The sequence below is a fragment of the Hypoxylon fragiforme genome (assembly GCF_022984875.1).
Source record: "Hypoxylon fragiforme strain CBS 206.31 chromosome Unknown GGS25scaffold_6, whole genome shotgun sequence".
NCBI classification, from domain to species: Eukaryota; Fungi; Ascomycota; class Sordariomycetes; order Xylariales; family Hypoxylaceae; genus Hypoxylon; species Hypoxylon fragiforme.
This window is the reverse complement of record NW_026054761.1, coordinates 1007771-1031497: the sequence shown is the minus strand read 5'-3', so window position 1 is coordinate 1031497 and position 23727 is coordinate 1007771. Positions and strand designations below refer to the sequence as shown.

At 49.0% G+C, this 23727-nt stretch overlaps 9 protein-coding genes across 9 annotated transcripts; 4 read left to right on the top strand and 5 right to left on the bottom strand.

Moving 5' to 3' along the window:
* Nucleotides 1-437: 437 nt before the first annotated feature.
* GGS25DRAFT_494342 (actin cytoskeleton-regulatory complex protein) lies at nucleotides 438-2572 on the bottom strand. Its single transcript, XM_049261345.1, has 3 exons — nucleotides 2013-2572; nucleotides 1669-1903; nucleotides 438-1558 (listed from the first exon to the last, which is right to left on the bottom strand). Exons 1-3 carry the CDS (start codon nucleotides 2247-2249, stop codon nucleotides 825-827), a joined length of 1206 nt encoding a protein of 401 aa, XP_049115497.1. The 5' UTR covers nucleotides 2250-2572; the 3' UTR covers nucleotides 438-824.
* A 266-nt stretch (nucleotides 2573-2838) lies between these two features.
* On the bottom strand, nucleotides 2839-6528 carry GGS25DRAFT_494340 (uncharacterized protein). The gene is made up of 6 exons (XM_049261344.1): nucleotides 5457-6528; nucleotides 5114-5279; nucleotides 4924-5054; nucleotides 4654-4857; nucleotides 4253-4604; nucleotides 2839-4200 (listed from the first exon to the last, which is right to left on the bottom strand). Exons 1-6 carry the CDS (start codon nucleotides 5792-5794, stop codon nucleotides 3172-3174), a joined length of 2220 nt encoding a protein of 739 aa, XP_049115496.1. The 5' UTR covers nucleotides 5795-6528; the 3' UTR covers nucleotides 2839-3171.
* A 593-nt stretch (nucleotides 6529-7121) lies between these two features.
* Nucleotides 7122-7529, top strand: GGS25DRAFT_522612 (uncharacterized protein; the record flags this gene model as incomplete). Its single annotated transcript, XM_049264273.1, has 3 exons — nucleotides 7122-7132; nucleotides 7202-7329; nucleotides 7444-7529. 3 exons carry the CDS (start codon nucleotides 7122-7124, stop codon nucleotides 7527-7529), a joined length of 225 nt encoding a protein of 74 aa, XP_049115495.1.
* A 622-nt stretch (nucleotides 7530-8151) lies between these two features.
* On the bottom strand, nucleotides 8152-10246 carry GGS25DRAFT_522611 (Sds3-like-domain-containing protein; the record flags this gene model as incomplete). Its single annotated transcript, XM_049264272.1, has 4 exons — nucleotides 8152-8580; nucleotides 8649-9135; nucleotides 9188-9257; nucleotides 9316-10246. 4 exons carry the CDS (start codon nucleotides 10244-10246, stop codon nucleotides 8152-8154), a joined length of 1917 nt encoding a protein of 638 aa, XP_049115494.1.
* Nucleotides 10247-11034: 788 nt separating this feature from the next.
* On the top strand, nucleotides 11035-13182 carry GGS25DRAFT_494335 (uncharacterized protein). The gene is made up of 3 exons (XM_049261343.1): nucleotides 11035-11285; nucleotides 11348-11414; nucleotides 11467-13182. The coding sequence occupies exons 1-3, from the start codon at nucleotides 11275-11277 to the stop codon at nucleotides 13057-13059; spliced, it is 1671 nt and encodes a 556-aa protein (XP_049115493.1). The 5' UTR covers nucleotides 11035-11274; the 3' UTR covers nucleotides 13060-13182.
* A 689-nt stretch (nucleotides 13183-13871) lies between these two features.
* Nucleotides 13872-16208, top strand: GGS25DRAFT_494333 (tubulin/FtsZ family protein). Its single transcript, XM_049261342.1, has 5 exons — nucleotides 13872-14174; nucleotides 14399-14457; nucleotides 14546-14856; nucleotides 14922-15425; nucleotides 15513-16208. Exons 1-5 carry the CDS (start codon nucleotides 14163-14165, stop codon nucleotides 15992-15994), a joined length of 1368 nt encoding a protein of 455 aa, XP_049115492.1. The 5' UTR covers nucleotides 13872-14162; the 3' UTR covers nucleotides 15995-16208.
* A 593-nt stretch (nucleotides 16209-16801) lies between these two features.
* On the bottom strand, nucleotides 16802-19328 carry GGS25DRAFT_494329 (uncharacterized protein). Its single transcript, XM_049261341.1, has 3 exons — nucleotides 19154-19328; nucleotides 18645-19008; nucleotides 16802-18567 (listed from the first exon to the last, which is right to left on the bottom strand). The coding sequence occupies exons 2-3, from the start codon at nucleotides 18922-18924 to the stop codon at nucleotides 17243-17245; spliced, it is 1605 nt and encodes a 534-aa protein (XP_049115491.1). The 5' UTR covers nucleotides 18925-19008; nucleotides 19154-19328; the 3' UTR covers nucleotides 16802-17242.
* A 478-nt stretch (nucleotides 19329-19806) lies between these two features.
* On the top strand, nucleotides 19807-21218 carry GGS25DRAFT_318190 (uncharacterized protein). The gene is made up of 2 exons (XM_049257795.1): nucleotides 19807-20805; nucleotides 20885-21218. The coding sequence occupies exons 1-2, from the start codon at nucleotides 20109-20111 to the stop codon at nucleotides 21100-21102; spliced, it is 915 nt and encodes a 304-aa protein (XP_049115490.1). The 5' UTR covers nucleotides 19807-20108; the 3' UTR covers nucleotides 21103-21218.
* GGS25DRAFT_318209 (oryzin precursor) lies at nucleotides 21196-23334 on the bottom strand. Its single transcript, XM_049257796.1, has 3 exons — nucleotides 22789-23334; nucleotides 22101-22524; nucleotides 21196-21963 (listed from the first exon to the last, which is right to left on the bottom strand). The coding sequence occupies exons 1-3, from the start codon at nucleotides 23047-23049 to the stop codon at nucleotides 21488-21490; spliced, it is 1161 nt and encodes a 386-aa protein (XP_049115489.1). The 5' UTR covers nucleotides 23050-23334; the 3' UTR covers nucleotides 21196-21487.
* Between the last annotated feature and the right edge of the window lie 393 nt (nucleotides 23335-23727).

The following is a 23727-nucleotide window of genomic DNA, read 5'->3' as shown; positions in this document are numbered from 1 at the left end:
TCCCTCTCCTAATCTCTCGCTCGATGCTTATAACAGGTACTTAATGGTACGTGGTGGAAAGGAATGCATACTGGCCATAATGGCATGGTGTGAATGCGGATGCGGATGATGTTCGACGGAACGACAAAAGGGGCGAGGGAGAGAAACAAATTAATGTTAATCCCCCAAGATACCCCCCCCCTTTTATGTTGTTCGACTAACCTAATGGATGAATCGACGGACGGATGGATTGTTTGATAGTTTAATAACTCTGGTTGATGGCTCTTAACGGTAGCGTTTATTGCAATAGAGAAATATATGATATTCCTTACCCTACCTTACCCTACCTACCTAGTTACCTCCTTCTACTTGGTATAGATAGGAGCTGCTTTCTAGAAAGTCTTCCGTGATCTAGGGACAACTTTGCTTAGGTAATTCTCAAGGTTAGATAGGTAAGGTACTTTACTTTACTTTACTTTTGTATTATATCACAGTTGTTGTATCACAGACTTAAGGTCCCATCAGCTATCTTATCTTATCCTATCCTGCCCTGCCCTCCCCTATCCGACCCTACCTACCCTATCACCTATCACCTATCCCCATTCCCTCCATCTGCCTACCTAGGTACGTACCTAGTAGGTACTTGTCTGTCTTCATACACAGCAGAACAGGCAAGATCTAGGTAATCACATCGAGGCTTTCTTCTTCTGCGTCTTCTACGGCCTCCTTCATGGGAAGCTTGAGCGCGATGTGACATTCCCTCTTTTCTCTCCACTTCCTTCCCTAATTTCCACAGACACACAAACAAACAAACACACAAACACATACCGTTCTTTCTCTCCCCCCTATCTCCCAGCCTTCTCATCCTCCACCTCCCTCCTCAACTGCTCCAGCACCTGCAGCCGGGCCGCCAAATGCGCATCCAGCCCATCAATCTGCTCCCTGACCGTGCGCAGATCCTCCGCGACGCCTCTTAGACTATTCCCCGCCTTTGCCTTGCCCGCGCCCTCCTCCAGCTCCCGGAGCTCGCGACGCTTGTAGTCCAATAACTGCTCCAGCTCCCGCTTCACGAGCGCCGGTTTCGAGTCCCGCTTACCGCCGCCGCTGCGCTGCGCGGCCTGCGCCTCGACTTTGGCCATCTTGTCCTCGAGCTCCTGGAGCTGCTTCTTGAGCCGCACCTCCTCCCACTGCTCGTCGCTCTGGGCGTTGCTGAAGTCGGTGCCGGTGGCCTTGAAGCCGCCGCGGCCGAGGCGCGTGAGGTACTGGTCGCCGAACTTGGCCTTGCGGCCTGTCGTCGTCGAGTCGTCGGCCTTGGCGGCCCAGCGGGAGGCTGCTGGGTTGTTGCGGGCGCTGTCGATTTGGTAGTCGATCTGGTTGCGCTCGAAGGAGGAGCGCAGGGATGCTGGTACCGTGCGCGGGATCCGGTAACCCTCGTGTCGGCCGTTGAGGATGTGTAGGAAGGCGAGGCAGGCGTCTTTGTTGATGCTGGATGAGGCTGATGGGTTGATGAGGTTCCAGGCGGATCGGATGTCGGTGTCGGGGACGTCGAGGGATTCATAAAGGTCGGAGAGTGAATTGACTATTTTGATTTCATCCTTTCGTTAGCACACATACCTTCTTCTCTTCCCCTTTCTCGGATCACTTTTGTACCAAGTAGGTAGTAAAAAGGTAAAAATCATATAAACTCACAGGCCATCTCCCCCCGCATGTCTCGGTTCTCTTGGTATATAGATTCGTACTTGGCCTTATCTTGAGGATTCATGTACCAGTCGAAGCCGTCTTTCAAGCCCGGGGTATCCGAGTCGTCGTCAACCTGTTCGAACTGGACTTGTTTCCCCGTGATGGCGCGGGTCGCTTGGACGAGATGTGCTTTGGATTCGGGGACGAGCCAGTCGGGGAGTGTCGTGGGTACTTCAGCGTATTCCTGTTATTTCCCAAGCCATTTAGTCTCTGGTTCCTTGTCTCGTAGTATGAAGTACCGCATCATAGCATACCCCAATAAAAGGGGGATAAGGAACGGGGATACTACTGACACCATTTACTATGTCGAAGATGATGCGCATGGCGACGCAGAACTCCTCAAAATCCAAGTTTCCATCGTTGTCAACGTCAGCGACATCCCAGACGCGCTCGAGCTGATCGTCATTCAGACCACTGTTCTTTAGTAAAGGTGCGGCCTGCTCGCCCGTCAAGAACTTCCCGCCATTGGTTCGTGTCGAGAAAATGTTCCAGTACGTCTCGATCTCCTGAGCCTCAATGCGAGGTGCCATTGCGAAGGTGTGCCCTGTCTTATCGTCCTAAGGGGTTGACTGCTGTGTTCGTGAGGATAATAATGTAGTTGCTCCTCCTGAAGTGTAAGGTTAATTCATTCCAATGGCAGAGTCAATCGATTAGAAGTTGAACTCGGTAACGATCTTGTGTTCGCAGGTTTCAATTCCAGGTTGTCTATTCGGTTGGGTGATATTCGATGTTCAATGTTTCAATGTTGTATAATTAAAAGATGAAGTAGGTATGTAGGTATGTATGTATGTACTATGTAGTATGAGGTAACTAACCTAATGTAACCTTTAGACATGCAACTAACCGTGATCCGGGGCGGCTTAAGTGGGCCAAGTCCCTCAGCTTTGGGTAGTTTTTTAAGTAGTTTCAGTCAAGGTTAACTAAGCGTTAAAGTTGAACGTCGAAGCTTAGGGGTCGCGCGTCACTTGTGGCTTAGCTAATGTTACCCAAGTTAGTAGCTTGTCACCCTGTAACTAGTCATGTATGTAGCATTACATAGTAAAAGGAGAACTATCATGAACATCACAACATATAACACACAACACACAACACACAACTAAAGCCATATTAAAAAATTGCTTACAATCGAAGTATTGATATTTCTAGCTATGCTAGATAACCATTATCACAGGGTATCCGATAATTCATTATTCACCCAGGCAAGCTGTGCCAGAGTCGTCATCCCTCAATGCCGTGCGCACCCAAGCGATATTACACTCCTAAATTGACCCTTTGGACCTATTGACATTTTCCGAAACGCCCTCCTATTCACCCACCGGCAGATGCAGTTGCAAGATCCCATGAGCATCATATTTTCACCTATCGTTGTTTTCTCCCCCCGGGTATTAATAACATAATCTTTTTCCCCTTCCATTCCTAGCAAAATCATTCTCAACAAAGGGGGAGGTAGGATCACGTAGCTACCGAGCCCACACCAGCCCCATTAGGTGTTACGTTCCCGGCGAGAGCTTGCTGGGCTCCTTCTAAAAAGCCAAGTCGCCATCGCTGCAGGTATTTTGTCGCCATTGGTCTCGCATCTTCGTAGTCCGTCCAGATATCCTGGATGGTATCCAGTGAAAGATCCCTTACTGGGGGTCGCATTATCACCAAGTAGTACAGCGTCGTAAGAGCAAGATTTACCAAGCTCGGGTCTCGACATAATGTCTTTACTCGTGAAAAGATACTAGTATTGAGTTCCGGTAGCTCACTAAGGAACCGTGTCAAGACTTTATCTTGTGAATGCAAGTAAGGGATGAATCCATCCAGAAGACGCAGCGTCCATTTCTCGTAGTGCGCTGGAACGCTACGCGGGACCGGCGCCGCTGCCGCTGATTGCCGCTGTACCTTGTCGTTATACCACTCCTCGCTCAGCCACGACACAGCTACCTCGATACGCTTGCGGAAGTCCTCGAGGACGTAGTTGAACAATTGCTCTCGAATGACATCACTAAGTCGAACGCCAGTAAAAGTCACCTGGCTGTCATCGTCTTCATCCGTGATATCATCAAGTCCGGCATTCGCGCGGGTAGCGAGTCGACTTATCACCGTGATCCACGAATCTCGGTCGTACGAGCTAGCTGCAAGCCTGTTCATGCCAGCCTTAGATTTCTTGACGGCAGGGTCTTCAAGAGTTCGCATTGTGCCGAACACTCTTGCAATCGAGCCTTGGCCGACCTTTGCAGCCTGGTCCGCGTTTAGTGTAGGGGGCGGTGGTAATCGGAATGTAGGCAATGCAAGTCCACCTAAGGCAGGCTTCGCCAGCTCACGTGGTTCTTCTGGCAGTGAAGAGTCGAGCTTATTCAGGATCTGTTCCGTATCTTCCCCGGCATAATAGTCTGGCTCGTAGTCGTCCTCATCCTCCTCAACATCGAGGGGTGCCGTCTCGGGATTGATCGGTTCTTTGTGAGCCTCTTGTAGAACTGCTAAGCGGTCTCGAACGCCCTATAATAATGTAAGACATTGTTCAACCAATATAAAGTGCCATAGGACATACCTGAATAGCCCGTTCTAGTAACTGGGGATCTATACGCGATATAGTGGTAACGCTGATTCTGGCGGCAAGGGGTGCCGGGACATTCTCGCTGACATTAAAGCTCTTCAATCCATCATTGCTAGTAAACGTGAAGAGATCCGCCAACGTATGAGGTCCGGGCTTCAACGGGGTTATCTCAATCTGAGGATGGGACGGTACAGGTCCTGTTCGTTGGCGCTTAGCATCTACGCCATTGACTTGCTGCTCTACCATAGCCCGCTTTCGAGTCCCTTCGTCGAAAATTTCAGCTCGAGAGCGCATAAGCCGTTCAATGTATTGTTGTATGCGGCCGGTTAGTGGGTGTTGTGGGTTACTATGATGAATTAGTGACATGACAAACTATAGTCATTTAAAGACCTTACCGCCTAGACAGATGCATGAGTAACATTCGTGTTGTCTTCTCCATCGACTTGACTAGAACTTTTATCTTTGGTGTCATGGGTGAGTTGGCAAGTTTTAGAGGATTGAAGTTGAGGACGATGTTGAGAATCCTATTGGAAGTAGCCGGTCTGTTGCGGATAAGGATAGAGAGTGTATTCAAGGTAGCATCGACAACTAGAGCATCACTACGAGTGGCCTTGTTAGTACTAATATTCCCATGGCACTCGCAAAACTCGGCGATATTTCCTTACCTGCTGTTATCTTGTAGAATCCCGAGCATTCTATCTAGGAGGGCTGTTGCCTCAGCCTCGAGTTTTGGGGGGTCGAGAACGGGGTGGTTCGGCGGGATCATAGCAAGTGATATATCGAGCACATCGCCACGCTGTAGCTATTGTTAGCACCGAACATAACATCCAAGCCTAAGGTTCCTCTCATCCATACCCTTGGTTCTGGGTTTACACTTTGCGTCTGTGCAAGCACTACCCGTTGAACGAACTTGATACAGCATATTCGTACAGTCGATGGTGCAGTATCCCAGATGCGCAGGATTCTCGATTTGATAGCTGTCATTCGTTCCCATGTATGTGTGTCGTACGAGTTATTTATACTAATGTAGTAACAAACGTCAGTAATGTAGCCTATAGAACATATTTCGAGGTATAGGCAGGTAGGCATCCAGTTTCAATAATAACCGTAGCGCATGACCGGTAAAGGCAATGGGCGCATAGGAGTCTACGAGGGGGAGGAGAAGGGGGGTCTACAACAGTAACTGGGCGAAACGTACATCCATCTTAGAGCCAGTGGGTAGATGCTAGCAGCAGTTTGAATAACACTTCTCAGGACCAAGATGTCTTGGTCGGGGTCCTCGACTAGCAGGCGGAGAGTTTCGAGGACTACTAGAGACAAAGTCTCCTTCTGGCCAGGTGCGATAGCAGGTGTCGCGAATGCTTCAGCAAGAAATTCTGCGCCCCATCGTCGGAACTCAACTTGTGCTGAGGGGCCTATAATAGGGAGTGTAGCTTGAATAACCTGGGTATAATAGCTAGCATTACCCAGAACAAGCTTGCGCGCACCTTCTAGCTGCTTGATCTGGTCCTGCACGGAGAGCTGTGCTGTTGTCATGGTGAATCAACTACCTACCTACTAGTAGGTAAGTACTAAAGTATGTAAGTTCAATGTTGTCTATAGGTAGAGTCGAGAATCTAGAATCTAGACACAGGCTGGCGCAGTGTCCGGTGCAGACTGCCAAGTTTAGATATATAAAAGTGACGGCAGTTCTTTAATTGTAGGGAAAAGAAGGCGTCGCAAGAGATCATGCGTATCAGATAGCAGTACGAAAGAAAGGGATTGAGTGCAGTTAGGGAAGAGGTGAAAAGAGTTGAGGTAAAAGTTGTTGCGACGTGCCGTGCCGTGTCGTGGTGTGGTGTGTCGCGTCGTCTACCTAAGAATTATAGGTGTTCGTGTATGGTGATGTCAATTTGCTGGATGATCACCGGGGGTTAGCTAGCATCATCTTCTACACCAAAACCCGCGCCAGTGAGTGATTGAAGGGTCCCCTTTGCTTGTTCTTCAGGTCTGGAGTCTTGGAAGTTAATAAATCTAATTAATTATCGGGCTGCTGTGATGTGGTGGTTGATGTAAAGCAGACCTGAATTAACTTGAGGTGTAGTTACTTCGTCGTTTCATTAATTAGTATGAAAGAAAAAAAAGAAGGAAAGAAATTGAGAAATTGAATTGAATGATCAATTGCAGCGACTAGAAAGGTCTTGACCTGAGCAAGATCAAAACGAAGGTGTTGCAAGTTTATAACATTAAAATGTGCTAAAAAAGAACAATGAACAAAGCTTGGAGCTCTCTGTAGTTGATGTGATGCCGGATACCATAGGTTGTACCTACCTAGTATTTTGTACAACCTAGTTACTACTAGGTACTAGGTACTATCATCTATGTACCAGACTAGCATGGGCTTGTATTGTACATGAATGCAGGGGTTTCCCCTATCTGCCGATGATTTACCGATGGAATGTCCACTGCACTTACACCAATAATACTGTCCTAAGTACCTAGTTATGTATTATACCTACTTGGGCATAGCGTCTGCTAAGCGTGCTGAAGCAGTGGTGGTGTGGTCGCAGACTCGCAGCATCGTCAGATCTTGATAAGTTGATAAGCATTTCTTTAGCTCATGTATAATAGGGTGCTACATACTGTAGGTTAGGCATGTAGGATGCACCTTCCAGGCGCATGATTCAAGATTCTTTAAGGCTTGTGGCGCTGTACATAGCATTAACATTAACATTCACATTAACTCATTCACATCTCACAGCTCAGCTTTCTTATACATATGTACCTACCACCTACCCACCTAACCTAGGTCTTAGTATATTCAAACTTGCAACTTGCCGCATCTTAAAGGATTACCGCCCCCTCCGGTAAGCAAGACACCAAGATGGCTTCTGGGTATATCGATCCGATCCTCATGCTATAACATATCACCATCATTATATCTAACTTACTTTTCCCTTGCAGATTCGGAAGCTCTTCATACTACGACAAGCGACAAAGACAATCACCCGCCCTCATCCGAGCAAGGCGGCCCTACATCTTTAAGAACGCCGTTGTCGGTTCTTTAGTTGGCGCCTTTGCTATTGGTGTTTGTAAGTTGATTACTGAGACCACATTATTTTACCGTCCCCCTCTGTCTGTCTCCACGGGCAATGGGCCACGGCCTGTTTCGTACTCATATACCAACTACCTACCTTTACATATAGATGCCTACACCATCAGCGTTGTCGGACAAGATGAGTTCGAGGACGTAAAGGTCCCTGATGCGCCAACGCAATCCGCCAAGAAATAAATACAATCCAGTACCTACTCATATCCATTGCGACATTTGTACATGCTCGGCAGCACCCAAGAAGAGATTACGGAGAAAAGGGGAAAACGAAGCTGTAGGCATAAGCATATAAGAGCTATGGTATTAGTGTTCACAGAGTTTAAAACTACACTCTTCTCGTCTGCTTCGCTTGGTCTCGTTTGAGTCCCGCTTGATATGATCATGAATGAATTTGAACTAGATGGTATTGGTATCGCGCCCTTACTTTGGGCCTTTAAATGAATGGCAAATCCCCTAACGCCACACACATGTGTATGTCTCTCGCTGTAGGCACAAAACCCTGTCATCATATATCATAGAGACAACCCCCATTCTCTTCTAAGAGCGCCTCGAAGACGCTGGCAGCTAAACGCCATACGGCTCTGCAACCTCAGCTTTCCGGAAAGCCTCTATCGCCAACCGTGACGCCAAATGCAAAACATATGCACAGGGTATAACGTCCTTATTTCCTATCCCGCAGATCTATTCAACCCGACGATAATATGACGTAGCCACCCATCTCATCACTCAGTCCTGGCCTCCCCCGTTCTCGTCTGTTTGTCCCTGTCCCCAGGGGAATGATGAATTCCCGGGTCAAGGGTAATTAAAAGCCGCCGACTGGCTGGCTGCTTTCACGTTGCGCCGACGTTTCTACTGCCTTCATACTACGCGCTTTAGTATGCTCTAATAAACTAGCTGCAGCTCTTGCAACTTCGGGAGAGTTGGATGGTTGTCTTGGTGTATTTTTGTGTGCCTTCGTAGGGCCGTTAGAGGGGTTGGAAGTTGGCCCACTAGAAAAGGGGTGCGGCTGGTGGGAATGTCGTTTAGATCCAGACGGTGCATGAGGCTCGTGCTGGCCTGAATGTTGTCGCTGGAGAAGATGAGCATTTGAAGGGTGGTTGGGATTTGCCCATGGGGTCTGCTCGATAAACTGCTCTCCTGCAGGACCAAGGCTTTGACCAAACGGGAGGCCCCCATAATCTACGTAGTTGGGTCTATGTACTGAATGTCGAGGCTGCGGTTGTCGATTCCTCTGATTGGTCCTAGTTAGTAACACCATAACTACCTGGCAAAGTGAAACTGTACGGGCGAATAACTCACGTTCATAGCCTCGAAATCATCCTCCAAATCCTGCATGGTCGCCCCTTTCATCTCTGGCGCAGCAGGCATCCCTTCGTACTTGGCGACACCGGACAGAATGGAAACCTCCTTATTATACGCTAGCGCATTTCTGGTACGCTGTGTCGGGTCTGAAGGGAATCGGAGTCCAAATTCGGGTACATTGTTGGCTTGCTTACGACGCTCGTGCTGAATGTCGTACCACTGCTGGCCTAACTCTGCCAGAATCGTCTCTCTCGACTCTCTAACCGACTGGAAGTATTGCGAATGAACCTGCGCCCGTCTAGCTACAGCCCATCTCTCCAGAGATTCTGTACCGAGCTCTAGTTCTCTATTTGCTACGCGGATTCGTTCGTCTCTTCGCGCGTCTATACACTGCATCATAGCTAGGTACTCGGGATGGGTTGGGTTGTCGGATCGTAACATTGCCTCTTCTCGGTTCAATTGCTCAAGACGCTCCTCGTATAATCTGAAGCAATGTTAGATGATTATTGGTACCAATGAGGTGTACAATAACAAACCTGTCTCGGAAAGTTGTGAACCGTTTCTCGATTGCTGCCAACTGCTCGAAAGCGGCCTTCTTCCTCTCGACTGGCAAGAGTTCGGTCAGCGCTAGTCAGTATCCTCAGGAAATGTGGGAATAGCGTACGTTCTTCTTCATTTCTATGGGCTATTTCTGCCTCTTCTATGTCGGCCTCGGCTTGTTCATATTCGCCAGCATTGTTACCATCGCCTCGAGGCAGTGTTGCACCCCTACCCTCTTCTGTGGGCTCGTCGGTCTCCGCGGGCTGTTCTGCAGCTTTGAGCTTTTTCGAGCCGCTGCGCGTTTGCTTCTTCGGTATGACCTTATGATCTGAAGGGGTCCCTTGAACATGCTCGTCTTCGCCAACTGTGGGATTGATGGTTTCGTCGGCCGAATGTTCACCGCTATTGGTGGGTAATGAAGCCTCTTCCTCATCAACCATCGACGTGTCGCCGTCCAAGTCTTGCCGTTTGGGTGCAGGAACAGAGCCGGTGCGCTTTTGTGGTAGCTGCGTGGGCTCTGGCTTTTCGACAGGCATAGAGGCTCGTTTTCTTTTTCGGCTTTCGTTGTCTTGGGTCGCTGCTTCGACTAGGATGTCTAACACGGGTGATTGGCGCTTTTTCGCTGTCTTTCTCTCTCGCGCGGGGGGGCTAGAAGCTATCGAAAAATCTTCCTCGGAGAAGTGCCCGTCATCATCATCCTTGGCTTCTTTTGCCCTTCTATTATGTCGTCGGAGTCTAGTCGGGGTACGCGCAAAAGGTTGAATGCCGGCTGGCTGATCTAGAATGACGTCTGTATGGCGGATGGGATTTCGAGGCGTGTCGTAGAGGCGTTCGGTCTCGGCTTCGGTGTCATTCGCGTCAGAAAGGTCGTCGACAGAGCTGGCTTCTTCGTCGCGGTTGTTGGGGGTGGCATCATTGAGATTATGCAGGTCATCTGGGTCGCCGTCTTTGTCCTCAACATCACTTAGCGGACTTGAACCGTCGTCGTCAGAGAGCGGTTCGATTGGCGGGGGAGGGATTGCAAGCGGCGCGGGCGCCGTGTCTCCAGTTGCCATCTTCTTGTAACAGTTGTAAATTCGTCTTGTTTGAATTTAATTGAGAGTTGTTATGTTGTAGAGTAGAAGGGGAAAAAGGAGAAGAGGATGTGGGGAGAAGAAGAGGGCGTTTTCTTTAGTTAAAGTTGTCGTAGTTAGGGTTGGTATCGTAGAATATTGAAATGGTAGTAGTGTAGGTTAGAAGTGTAGAGTCAGAGAAGAGTCAAGTAAATAGAGCTCAAAGAAGCGTAAAGTTTAGTAATGAATAGCTTGTAGTAGATGAAATGCTAGATAAAAGACTATTTCGTCTTTAGAGAGTAAGATATGGACCAGGCGACTTGAAACGGATATGTATTACAAAACGAGTGTGCTGCTGGGTTGGGTTGCTAAAGAGGTCATCGAGAGGAAAATGTAGGTATTGATCAAATGGGAAAGGGTTCGCTTTGCGCGCGAGCAACATAGGTCCACGGTACTTACATGCTAGTACCACAACAACTTTTAGTAGTACAGATATCGTACAGATAGGTACTAACCTTAGGTACTATATACCTAGGTAGGTCTAGGTATGGAAGCCTTTACAGCCTGTAGTGCCTTGTTAGGTATAGCACTTTGAGGTAACCCCCCAAAAATGACCCCAATCGAACGCTACAAATGTACCTACCTACACAACACCTACGGTAATTATCTGCCAACTCCGATCAAAACCGCTTATCGATAGCTGAACGCAAATGCAAACCAAACGCGATTGCCTAGGTGATAGCTGCTAGATCGGACACTTGTGACTTTGGAAATAGCCGAACTAGAGCCGCATAACAAATCAAGCCATCTTCACCGCAAAGAAAAATTGTGTTTTCATGAAGCGGCTTCAATGTACCTATGTAACTTTACCTATGTAACTTACATGATAAGATAAGGAAGTTCAATGTCAATCTTTTTTTTTTTTTTCGTTCAGTCTACTTGAAGCTGCAAGCACCCATTCTGTAAAACTCACAATACAGCTTCACTAACCTTGCCATTGCGCTTGATAACATTCAAGTCGCAACTCCAATATGATGAAATCGTAAGTTACATAATATGCTCTTCTTATCCCTTTCTCACAATCTGCATATTAACAAAATCTAGTACGAATAGCCTGGCCGTTTCAACCAAAGCCATTGACCCCACCCTCGATGCTCTATTCGCAAGTAGTGTAAGTTTGATACCATGATCGTGGTCATGTTTCCAAGCTTATGATGAACAAGGTCGGACCTGCACAAGTCCCTTCAAAATCTAGATATTCCGATTTGTTTCCACCGAAAGAGCGAAACTTTTCAAAAAAGTCACGAAAGGCTATATCAAACGTAGACGAGGACTCTGTCGAAGATGGTGACGATGAAGTGTTGAGCGAGATCGACGAAGATATAGAAGACGATGATGACGAAGAAGAAGAAGATGTTCCTTCAGACAATGATGAGGAGGAGTCTGAAAATTCGGAACCTATTGAAGCGCTTTCAAGTCCCCCGAAGAAGGATCGCAAGAGGAAGCGCAAAGATGCGTATGACGACCTAGAGGAAAAATACATGCGCAAGGTAGTCGAAGATACGGAGAAGGAAGACGCGCGAGCCGATAAGCGTCGCAAAGGCGAAGCTGGTCTGGTAATAGACGGTGCGACTCCGGATGATTCAGAAGGTTCCGAGGAGGATGAGGTCCCAATGGTCCATGAAACGCTTCTTGAAAAGACCGATGGCCATGCTGACATCGAAGTCGACAAGGCAAATCGCACTTTGTTCTTGGGCAATATTTCAATCGAGGCTATCTCATCATCCAAGGCAAAGAAGCTGCTCCTGGCTCATCTTTCATCACCATTATCAACACTAGACGGGGCACCCAAAGTCGAATCGATACGATTTCGTTCCACCGCATTTGCAGGAGGCGCATTGCCCAAACGCGCAGCATATATCACAAAATCTCTCATGACTGCAACGACAAAGTCTACCAATGCCTATGTTGTTTATTCAACTCCAGTAGCCGCGCGGGTTGCACTCAAGGCTCTGAATGGCTCGGTCGTCCTTGACCGTCACATGCGGGTGGATAGTGTAGCACATCCAACCCCAGTAGACCACCGAAGATGTGTCTTTGTGGGAAATCTCGGGTTCGTAGATGACGAAACCGTTCTCAACATGACCCCTGAGGGGGAGACTACGACCAAGAAACGCACAAAGGTCCCAGCAGATTTTGAGGAAGGACTATGGCGAACTTTTGGTAAACAAGCTGGCAAGGTAGAAAGCGTTCGAATTCCTAGGGATCCCAAGACACGGGTTGGCAAGGGCTTCGCCTACGTACAGTTCTACGATGTCAATGATGTCGAATCAGCATTGCTACTAAACGGGAAGAAATTCCCTCCGATGTTGCCGCGGCTAATGCGTGTGTCTCGTGCCAAGGACCCACGTAAGACAGCTCTCGCTATGGAACGAAACGTCAAATCGAAATTCGAAGGTTCAAATGGTCGTGACAAGAAGTCAAAGAGCACGAAGCATATACCAAAGGTGACCCCTGAGCAGCTGTCTCAAGCAGGAAGAACCGGAAAGCTCCTAGGTAGAGCTGCTGCTGCAAAACAGCGACACGGAGACAAGTTCGAAGGGAGGCAGCGCAGAGATACAAAGGAAGTGCCCGTCAACGAGAATTTTAGGTCTCCGGAGCAGGTTATCTTTGAAGGTCGCCGGGCTAGTGCGAAGGACGGCAAGCCGAAAGACTTGAAGTTTGGCAAGACTAGGGGAAAGAAAGTGGTAGTGAAGGATAAATCCAAGAATCGCGGCGCCAGGAGAGCAGCTGAGTGGAGGAAGGGTGGAAAATAGGTGGCCTTGGAGTGAATAGCATAGGCATTGGTAGCATTATGTACTATTATGCCTACATCCTCGACGATGATTATATCGTTTCTTTTAATAATACTCATGATACCTGCCTACTGCCTATCTGCTAGATGAACTTAAGATATATCGATATATAATATGTATCTTTCAACCGCATGCACTACTACATATGTATGTATGTGGTAGATACATTCAAGGATACAAATCAGGCAATGCCCTTGCCTACCCTCTCACTTGGTTTCTACGATGTACCTACGATTGTACGATGTGTGTACTACTATGCGTACATGCCCAGCAACGGGGCGGTGTGAGGTTGGAAAGTTGGCTCAAAATTGGTTTGCATGTTTAGTTAGATGCATGATACATAATACATACATAATTAGCCACCTACTAGCATACATATGTAGGTATAGTTATATGCATGTATGTAAGTCAGGCCGTTGATGTCGTGTCGTTTCCTACAGTTGACAACGTTGATGCTTGGGGTACACCAGACGATAGTACTATCATGGCAATTCCCATAGCGAATTAACTACCTACATGTAGTTACTAGTACCTGGGAAACAAGTACGTCGTAACATGTATTGTACATTGTAGAATATCTGAAGCCCCCCTCTAATCTGCATCTATCCCTAGCATGGGATTAGTTACACAGACCTAAGGGCGGTATTGCATGGGTAACGTTGTTAACTGTCCCAATAGAGCACTCCATTCTGTCCCCACGGTGTCACATCATTGGACGACCCCTGAAACCTGCCCCTCAATCTTTTGCTCAATTAAAGTAAGTACATTTTATACCTAGTAGTGCATTTATAGTACGTACTTAGTAACCTAAGGTTGGACTCTACAGCTTTTTAGCACTTGAATCTTGCGGATTGGGGATTTGAATACTAATTGAATACTAATTCGCCTACTCCACCACAAAAACCACAACCACACCTCCTTTTTTCATCTTCTTTCCCATTACCGCCATCGAGCGCTGTGCGCATATCTTTCCGACCTGATTTCACTCTCCTCGTCTTAGATCGGATCTCTACTCTCACGTCGCAGTATTTCAATCTGCCTAGTTACGATACTACGATTTCATCATGAAGGGCGAGGTATGTGGTTATAACTTTACCGGGCTCACTTTATAGACCGCCGCTTTATCAAACCAACAACCTTGTTACCCATCGAAGCTCACTTCTGTGCTTCACCTTACCCATTCTCTACCTTTTAACCTGTAGCGTCGTAAGCTTACGTCGGCCATTCACTTAAATCATATTCATACCACATCATAACCATAACCAGCCCGACCGTCTAGCTGACATAATGCTTCACTCAGATCCTCCACCTTCACTTGGGCCAGGCTGGTACCCAGCTCGGTAACAGCGCCTGGGAGCTGTAAGTGTTACCACACCGCTTTCCTAAACCAAGGAAACCCAACTTTGCCCGTCGCACTAGATTCCCCCGGACTAACCACAACGTTCAGGTACCTCCTTGAGCATGGCCTCGGAGCCGATGGTAAACCAGACCCCAACGCGAAGGATGTTCTCGATGGTGGTTCTTACGAGACTTTCTTCACCGAGACCAGCAACGGCAAATATGTCCCCCGCTCCATCTTCGTTGACTTGGACCCTTCACCCATCGACGAAATCCGAACCGGTAGCTATCGTCAGCTCTTCCACCCCGAGCTCCTAATCAGTGGAAAGGAAGATGCTGCCAACAACTACGCCCGTGGTCACTACACCATCGGCAAGGAGATGGTTGACAACTGCCTCGACCGAATTCGACGTGTTGCAGGTAAGAGCTATGCTTTTAGCTATCTGGTAATGGCCTAGTTGAGCTTGGCTAATAAAATTCGACAGACAACTGCAACTCCCTTCAAGGTTTCCTGATCTTCCACTCTTTCGGTGGTGGTACTGGTTCCGGTTTCGGTGCCCTTCTCCTTGAGCGCCTCTCCACTGAGTACGGCAAGAAGTGCAAGCTCGAGTTCGCTGTCTACCCGGCCCCTCGGGTGTCCACAGCCGTTGTCGAGCCTTACAACGCTGTTCTATCTACTCACAGTACTATCGAGAACTCCGACTGCACGTTCCTGGTTGACAACGAAGCTGTGTACGATATCTGCCGACGCAATCTTGACATTCCCCGTCCCGATTATGAGCATCTCAACCGCCTGATAGCTCAGGTTGTCAGCTCTATCACCTCGTCTCTGCGATTCGATGGTGCGCTGAACGTCGATTTGAACGAGTTCCAGACCAACTTGGTCCCGTACCCGCGTATCCACTACCCGCTGATCAGCTACGCACCCGTCATATCTGCCGCCAAGAGTGCGCATGAGAGCTTCAAGGTCCACGACCTGACCTTCCAATGTAAGCTAAGCATATCATTTTCCCTTGTTTTTTTTGAAAAAAAATAAAAAGAAAAGAAAATAGCCCAGTTGACTGATATGATTTTAGGCTTTGAGCCCAACAACCAGATGGTGGTTTGCGATCCCCGAAACGGCAAGTACATGGCCGTCGCCCTCCTCTACCGCGGTGATGTCGTCCCTCGCGATTGCAATTCCGCTATCGCGGCCCTCAAGGCCAAGTCCTCATTCAACCTAGTTGAATGGTGCCCGACTGGTTTCAAGCTGGGTATTAACTACCAGAAGCCAATGGCTGTTCCCACGGCGTCTCCTACCGACGGTGGCCTGGCCTCCGTTGATCGATCCGTCTCCATGTTGTCCAACACAACGGCCATTGCGGAAGCCTGGTCTCGCCTAGACTACAAGTTCGATCTCATGTACAGCAAGCGCGCCTTTGTGCACTGGTACGTGGGTGAGGGTATGGAGGAAGGCGAGTTCTCTGAGGCTCGTGAGGATCTGGCGGCTCTGGAGAAGGATTATGAGGAGGTCGCCGCTGACAGCTTCGAGCCGGACGAGACCGAGGCTGAATACTAAGCTTTCCACTTCATCTTCGTGCATATAATACCCCCCACAGTTTTCCATCCATCGGCTCCCTTATACTTGTTCTGTACAAAACCTCGTACCCCCTAGTTCCCTTTTCGACGTTCTAGTTGGCAAGAGAAGTCTTAGTTACTTCTGCGGGTTGGAGGGGTTGTAAATAGAGCAGAGAGGGGGAAATGCGTGGATATTCCAGCTGTCGTTGTCGTTCTTGGAGGAGGAGGAGGAGGAGGAGGAGGAAGGGGGTAACGGCCGCTAGCAACAAGGTCAAATACCCTCAGTTTTGCACCTTTAGTTCGGAGGTTCGTTGATGAACAATGTGAAATGATGGGATCTTTGATGGAACGTGGATGGAACGAGTTATTTTCTCTTTAGTTTCTCTCTGCCCCCCCTTTTATAGTTCCTACGCGAAGTTAACCACAAACCCCCCGAATCCTCAAACCCTATTACATTCGCACTGCCTGCCTGCCTGCCTACCTTCTTACCTTTGCACGGAAGATAACCAGATAATGCCTTGTTGAGTAAGCTGATGAATGAAATACATGAACCCCCCTGACCCTCGATGCAAGAATATGTATATTGGTTTGTCGTGACATAAAATAGAAGTAAGTATGGTGGGTATGTGGGTGAGTCACATTACAGTACGTCCACGGGTGCTACTATGCTTACTACTTACTACCTAACTAACTAATAATGTGCCTACCAGTAGGCACCTAATGTAACCTAACAGCACTTATGTACATACCTATTACTATTAGAAGGTAACTAACTAACTACATGTCATTCATATTATAGACACCTGCATAAAAGGTAGGTACATATATTCAAACAAGTATTCTCTGATCTCATTTATTCTAATTAACTGCCGCCTAGCCTAGCCTAGCCTACTTATCGTCTCTACAGTACCATTCCCACTATCCGGGGCATGAAAAAGTTGGAAGGAAGTATGTACATACTAGGTCTACTCAAGATAGGTACCATACCATAAGAAGAACGGGACATGCGGGTGTGCGGGTGTATACTGGATGAATCAATATAAACGGAATGCTCGACATTCCAGGAACTCTCCCCCCCTCCTTATGTTTGCAACATAACCTAAGAAAGCTCAGGTGGGAATCGTTCAATGTTGCCAGGAACCCAACCCAAGAAGCCGGTACTATATTTGTATAGTACCTTAGGCTTGCCTTTAATTTGATTTTGATTTTGATTTTTACTTTGATTTTTTTTTTAGCTCCCCTCCTCGGCTCAAATGAGCCCGAGATCGTGCAAACTATTCAGCAACCCCATGCCCTTGTACGCGCCATCGGCGAACTGGTGCAGGATGTCGATGGCGAACTGGTTGCTGTTGGGGAAGAGGCCGTCGAGGCTCTCCTGCCAGGCGGACGTGGGGCTGCGGCGGGAGGCGAGGTAGCTCGGCGCGTGCCAGTCCTCGGCACGCAGCCCCGCCCCAGAGGGTTCGCGGTCCGCCAGCGCCCAGGAATCCTGCGATGGGTCCTCCGGGTAGTAGGTCACGGGTGTGCCGTCGTTGGCAAATGGCTGCCTGACTCCGGTGGCAACCTCGACGAAGCGCTGCGAAAAGCTGCGCGAGAGTCCGGTCGGGTCCAGCAGATCGTACGTGGCCCCGACACTGTTGTCTTCGACAGAGGGCTCCTCGCCCACGACATATTGGTCGTAACCTAGGTTCGCGACGCGGCAGACCCGCAACTGCATTCGTAGTTGTCGCAGATAGGTCGCGATCCAGCGATGATGAGGCTGGGGACGTACATTAGGCAGGCCGATCCAGAGTATGTCGTTCGCGTCCTCGGGGGCCTCGGTGTTATATACAGTCTTGAGGTAGACATCCTCTAAATACAACTCCCGTAGTGAACTTTCAAAAGAGTTGAACATGGATAGTAAGCCGGACGCCATGACCTCTACTTGACGCAGCTCGAGGAAGGTGAGGTTCCGGAGCACAGCTTTCGGTGGCTTGCGAATGGTAGGCATGCACCGGAACTCCCAGTTTTCCAGGCTCATGTTACGCTCTGATGACGTCTTGATACTCTTCCGGACATGCTCGTCAGCCTCCAGGTCTACTAGGCAAAGGCTCTCAAGATTTTCGGCCTTTCCTATCATCTCCCACAAGCGGTTGCGGTAGTTGTTGGTGTGAGTATGGCCCTCCTCATTCCGCCGTACCGACATGAATAGGTGGCGGAGGTCGGAGAAAGTGCCAATAATATTCTTGACATCCTGGGGGTTACGCCAGAGGCTCACTATCGAAATGTCTGACACGTTCTCCAGCACCAAGGTCTTGAGGGTCTCGGACTCCTCAGGTCTTTGCGCCAGAGCCTCAAAGCTATTTCCTAGGATCAAAGTGGCGGCGCTGTATTGTCCTCGTGTCACCAGTTGGAAGGGTAGGTTCAGTCTCACGGCAGTGACGTTGGGAGCGTGTTCGAGCATAGAGCCGAGGCGGCGGCGGTATTCGATCTCGGTGAAGGATGATTCGTTCATACAATAGACGTCCCGTATTCTCGCAACGAATTGATCCATGGCGCGGACCTTGGAGAACATGTCACTTAAAAGCCTAGCTTCACCTGTGGGATTATCAGTTTTTGTGCCATTCAATATTGTTGGTTCCCACAAATGTAGGTACTTTATGTATAGTACATACCGTCATCTCTTACCACCATCATGTCGAGGTAGAGTGCCTGGCAGAAGGGTCCTATGCGACGCAACGCATCTTCGTCTAGAGGCGGCCGCAAGCTCCTTTCGTACTTGTCTAAGCGAGTAAACTCTAGCTGGAGGGTTCGAAGGACATATGGTTTCAGAATCTCGTTAAACAGCTTGCAAGTAGTGCGCAACTTGAGAAGGCCATTTTTGTTGTTATAGAAGGCGACGATAGTAAACTCGAGGATTTGAAGTATGATCTCAGGCGGAAGGCTATCCATCATGCCCTTGCCTGACGGTGTTGTCCCGGAATCGGTATAGGGTGTTTTCGTATTTGTTTGGTTTTGTAAATTGGTTGTTGTTGAGGACTGTGAGGATGTCCATTTGTCAGTTGTGACAAGTGTGTCAACGGGCTTGGGCTTGCGATAGAATTTCCGATGAATTATGGATATTATGTAGGTCAGGGTCAAGAAAAGGAACAAGGATTTAAACATGGCTAGAGTTACGAAGTACCTAGCTTGAACCTCCGAATAATTAGTGGCTACTATGTATTTAACTTGAACTTTCCTCCTAATAATACTATGTAACGAATGTAAAGAATGTGGCAGCTAGCTTCATCAATTTTAAGAATTATAGTATTTGAAGGAGCGAGCATCGAACATTATATCATTTCAAGAAGTTACCTACATATCTAACCTAGGGGTAGGTGCCTAGTAAATACTGGGTAGGGAGGAAGCTACCTATGTACTAACCTAGGTCCATTGGCCCCTGATTTACATAACTACATGTACTACAATACAGTACTAGGTAACTATGTGCATATTTATTATATACATGAAACAAACGGTCATCAATTCAATTAGTTACATTAAACTTAGAGGTATTTCGTCTTCTTATATAAACCGAACTTCGGCTTTTTAGAAATATCATCATCATCACTTCACTTCACTTCACTCGTATTTAAGCTCTGCATCTCCAAGGTTGAATGGCACCTTTAATGTTGTCACCAGTTTACTTCACATGTCACCACAAACTCAAAAGCACACATCCATCCCTAGGTATGCTTCAAAGTTGATATATGCAAGTCTAAACGTACCTAGTAGGGTGTCTTGAATCTTCAAATTCCAGATGTCATGAACAGAGTAGGTTAGGTACATATGTAAGTGCCCAGCAGTCATTAAGGAGACAGTGACATTTTGAACTTGGTAGCACTAAATGGGTTACGTTATTCATACTCAGATGCATTAGCTACGATAGCTAGTCTATCTCCAAGTCGCATCGCTCCGAATCAAGCCGGATATTACACCGGTCGTACAACCTACCTACCTAGTACTCATACTTGCCTACTTATCACCTTGAGTATCTTTTGTATTCTATTCAACTTTTAACAGAAACCCCTGAAGGACCCTCTTTACGCAGTTTCGAGATATAGCAAAATTTGAAATATCACATTTCAGTTATACACATCATGTCTCTAAACCAAGATGAAGCCGAGGCCCGTCTCAAGGCCCGGAAACCCATCCCGAAGCCGAAACCGGCCTACCTGCCGGTAACCGGATCTCCGCTCACAGTTGACAAATCTCTATACTCTACCATCGCATCAGCTCCCCGAAACCTGCTCGAGGAGTTCGTGATCCCCATCAGGTCAGGGAGGGCCTGGAAAGCACCCGCCGGGTCCATTATCCGCATCAGCACTCCGGAGGGGCCTCAAGTCGGCGATCTGAACATCTGGAGTGCGCACAACCCGCGGGAGAGGTTCTGGGCAGCGCGCACGAAGCAACTCCACGCATCCCACGTCTCCATGTACGACAAGCTGTGGTCGTGTCTGCCGTACATGCGCCCGCTCGTGACCATTGTCGGCGACAGCCTCTCCTGGTACGGCGTCGATGAGACCGGCGGCCGCGTCCACGACTTGCTCGGCACGAGGTGCGACGGATACATATCCAGCGTGCTCTCCGGGACGGGCTACGACTTCCACTGCCACTCCAACCTCACTCGCGCGGTGCTGCCCTTTGGGCTCAACGAGAGCGATGTACACGATGTGATTAATATATTCCAGGTCACGGGTTTGGATGAGCAGGGCCGGTACTTCATGAACCCATGTCCGGCGCAGAAGGGTGATTATATCGAGTTCTTGGCTGAGCAAGATGTGCTGATGGCGTTGAGTGAGTTTCCTTGCTATTCTTTACGTATCTCCCTAGGTGCCTACTTGGCCATCTCTATTCTATTACTGACACACAAAAGGCACATGTCCTGGTGGTGATCTATCCCTCTGGGGTTTTGGCGCCGACAGCGAGAAAGAAATGATCAAGTGCTGCCGCCCGTTAAAGGTGCAAGTATACACGCTAGAGGACAAAGACCTGCTACAGAGAAGCGGGTGGAAGCCGGCCGAGCCGGCACCGTATAGGGGTATGCATGGCATGCATGTACCCGAGGGAGAGCACGCTGCTTCGCACGCCTAGGTAGGTACCTAGGCTAGTGAGGGCATAGTTATTTTTATTTTTCAACAGATAATTATTGATTGGGTAATTGATCGTGGGATGCTATATGATCCTAGGCTATGATGTAGGCTGGTTACCTAGGTAAACACCTATCTCCTTAGCAAAACCCCCCATTCCCGAGCCCTCATGTAGCCGTGAAGGTACATAGATTGGTCCATTCTTCACGTGTGCGAACACACACAATATACAATAAATGGAATGGATATCCAAAAAAAAATCAACGCATGTAACTATCCGTGATATCCAAAAAGCAATCCAAAAATTCCAACCACCCAAAATATCCCCATCGATCCGTCACATATCCAAGTGCGCACCTATCCCAACACCCAAAGGCAGAGGACATCCATCACTCCTGCCCATTATAAGCCAGCAAATTGTGGCTCGACAGCGCATTCGCGACCGCGTCCGGCGTCGCAAGCTGCTGGATGCGCTCGCACAGCGCCACGGGGTCCCGGGGGCCCTCGAGCGCCAGCAGGTACGCTCCGAGGCCGGCGACGTGCGGGGCGGCCATCGAGGTGCCGGAGATGACGCCGGTGGACCCGTTGTTCCAGGTGCTCTGGATGTTGACGCCGGGGGCCCAGACGTCGACGATGTCGCCGTAGTTGGAGAAGGAGGCGCGCGCGTCGGCGGCGTCGACGGCGCCGACGGTGCAGACGGACTCCTCGGAGGCGGGCGAGTAGAGGGCGGCGTTGGCGTTGCCGTTGCCCGCGGCGACGGCGAGGAAGACGCCCGAGGTGACGGCGGCGGCGGCGGCGGTGTTGACGGAGGAGGAGAGCAGGCGGAGCGCGCCGAGGGAGATGTTGGCGACGGCTTTGCCTATTCCTGTTGGTTTTTTTAAAAAAAGGAAATGGTTAGTTGTCTGCTGTTTCTTGGATAAAAAAAAAGGGGGGGGGGGGGGGGGAGGGGGGGGAGCAGAAAGAAAAGAAAGAAAAGAAAAAAAAAGGGGCAGAAAAACTCACTCCCTTTCGCCGTAGCATCATCTACAACCCACTGCAACCCCGCGATAACCTGGCTAATCGACCCAGAACCACTCGCATCGAGCACCTTCACCGCAACCAAGCCCGCCTTCTTCGCCACACCGTAAGTAGCAGAGCCCACGGTTCCCGCGACGTGGGTGCCGTGGCCGTTCTCGTCCGTGTCATTCGTGCTGCCGTCGACGAAGTTGGCGCCGAACACCGCGCGCCCGCCGAATTCGGGGTGCGCGACGAAGATCCCGGTGTCGATTATGTACGCGAAGGTGCCGGCGCCGGCGCTGTCGTCGTAGACGTACGAGGTGGTGGTGTCGGGGAGGCGCCACGATATCCGGCTCAGGCCCCAGGGGGCGGTGCCTTGCACGGTTAGGGCGGCGATGCTGATCTTGAAGTCTGGCTCGATGTAGGCGACCTGTTGTGTCACGTGGGGTGGTTAGTGGTTAGTTGGAAGAGAGAGAGTTTAGTTAGGGTGGTTAGTTGGCTGATAGTCTGCTTAGACTAGTTGGCCTAAAGTCAATAGATCAAACGAACGTCTGTTCTTTCTTTGGCTTCGACTAGCGCCGAGCTACTCTATTTACCAACAACAACAACAACAAAGGTAAAGGAGGTTGGGGGTAAAGTAAACAAGGAGGAGGGAGAGAGAGAGAGAGAGAGAGAGAGAGAGGAAATAACTAACCTCAGCAAGATCAGCGAGCGAGTTGATCTCATCGTCGGACGCCGACAGCGAGTACCCGCGGAAGCCGCCGATCTGGTATGTGTGTTTGGGAACGGCGCCGCCGAGCAGCGTGCTCATGGAGCCGACGAAATTCTGGGCCTCGCTCTCAGGCTTGAGCACGGCTATCCATTTACCCGGGATGGCTTCCCCCCGAGCCTCCAAGATAGGGGCCGCGAGGGCCGCGAGGGGAGCGGCCAGCAGAGCGCCGAGGAACTTCATCATGTGATTTTGGGTCGGCGCGGGAGTTTCCTACGCGAGGCAGTGAGAAATTGGGAGGGTGGGAGGCGAAGAAATGCTTCTCCTTGATATTTGCTGCCGGCAGAAACCTTGGTAGCCTTGAAAGCAAAGGTAGATTAAGAAGGAGAGGGAGGGAGGGAGAGAGAGAGAGAAACACGAAAGAAGAAATTCCTCTGATGTTGAGCTTATAAGGAGAACTCTCTTAGTCCTTTGACAAGTAAATAAGCTTGTTTACTTCAATGTTGACACGAGCACACACATGCAGACTATAACACCCGAAGAACTCAAGGGGAACGCCTCAGTCAACTCTAAACCTTTGAGTTTTGATAATATATATAGAGCATGCCTTCTGGGCGCTTGGGTTAATATGGAGGTTGGGTTAGCTACCTACACTATCTATAGCACAATATGATCTTCATTCTTCTTCTTTTTCTCCTCTTCCTCCTCATCCTATACTGGTAGATCTACCCATCACGCAACGACCGAGGAATAACGTCGATTACAAGGGTCCACATGGGAGTTGTAGCTCATCCAGTCATGATGCATCCATAGTACATGTATTCTGTCTTCTTCCTTCCCACCACCCCCCGGCTATTACAAGCCGCCGTAACATCGCTCCGGCAGCTTAGACGAACCTTTTCGGGAAAAGAGTCGACATTCTCA

What these genes read in the sequence shown, in the direction of transcription:
- GGS25DRAFT_318190 (XM_049257795.1), top strand. Translation starts at nt 20,109, where the DNA reads ATGTCTCTAAACCAAGATGAAGCCGAGGCCCGTCTCAAGGCCCGGAAA. An exon ending in AGATGTGCTGATGGCGTTGA is followed by an intron (nt 20,806 to 20,884) that starts GTGAGTTTCCTT and finishes GACACACAAAAG; the next exon opens with GCACATGTCCTGGTGGTGAT.
- GGS25DRAFT_494335 (XM_049261343.1), top strand. An exon ending in ATGCTCTATTCGCAAGTAGT is followed by an intron (nt 11,415 to 11,466) that starts GTAAGTTTGATA and finishes ATGATGAACAAG; the next exon opens with GTCGGACCTGCACAAGTCCC.
- GGS25DRAFT_494342 (XM_049261345.1), bottom strand. Translation starts at nt 2,249, where the DNA reads ATGGCACCTCGCATTGAGGCTCAGGAGATCGAGACGTACTGGAACATT. An exon ending in TCTTCGACATAGTAAATGGT is followed by an intron (nt 1,904 to 2,012) that starts GTCAGTAGTATC and finishes GGGAAATAACAG; the next exon opens with GAATACGCTGAAGTACCCAC. An exon ending in CATGCGGGGGGAGATGGCCT is followed by an intron (nt 1,559 to 1,668) that starts GTGAGTTTATAT and finishes AAATCAAAATAG; the next exon opens with TCAATTCACTCTCCGACCTT.
- GGS25DRAFT_494340 (XM_049261344.1), bottom strand. Translation starts at nt 5,794, where the DNA reads ATGACAACAGCACAGCTCTCCGTGCAGGACCAGATCAAGCAGCTAGAA. An exon ending in CCACTGGCTCTAAGATGGAT is followed by an intron (nt 5,280 to 5,456) that starts GTACGTTTCGCC and finishes TTACTACATTAG; the next exon opens with TATAAATAACTCGTACGACA. An exon ending in GTGTAAACCCAGAACCAAGG is followed by an intron (nt 5,055 to 5,113) that starts GTATGGATGAGA and finishes CAATAGCTACAG; the next exon opens with CGTGGCGATGTGCTCGATAT.
- GGS25DRAFT_494329 (XM_049261341.1), bottom strand. Translation starts at nt 18,924, where the DNA reads ATGATGGATAGCCTTCCGCCTGAGATCATACTTCAAATCCTCGAGTTT. An exon ending in GATGGTGGTAAGAGATGACG is followed by an intron (nt 18,568 to 18,644) that starts GTATGTACTATA and finishes ATAATCCCACAG; the next exon opens with GTGAAGCTAGGCTTTTAAGT.
- GGS25DRAFT_494333 (XM_049261342.1), top strand. An exon ending in GGTAACAGCGCCTGGGAGCT is followed by an intron (nt 14,458 to 14,545) that starts GTAAGTGTTACC and finishes CACAACGTTCAG; the next exon opens with GTACCTCCTTGAGCATGGCC. An exon ending in CCACGACCTGACCTTCCAAT is followed by an intron (nt 15,426 to 15,512) that starts GTAAGCTAAGCA and finishes ATATGATTTTAG; the next exon opens with GCTTTGAGCCCAACAACCAG.
- GGS25DRAFT_318209 (XM_049257796.1), bottom strand. Translation starts at nt 23,049, where the DNA reads ATGATGAAGTTCCTCGGCGCTCTGCTGGCCGCTCCCCTCGCGGCCCTC. An exon ending in CGCTCGCTGATCTTGCTGAG is followed by an intron (nt 22,525 to 22,788) that starts GTTAGTTATTTC and finishes GTGACACAACAG; the next exon opens with GTCGCCTACATCGAGCCAGA. An exon ending in TGATGCTACGGCGAAAGGGA is followed by an intron (nt 21,964 to 22,100) that starts GTGAGTTTTTCT and finishes AAAAACCAACAG; the next exon opens with GAATAGGCAAAGCCGTCGCC.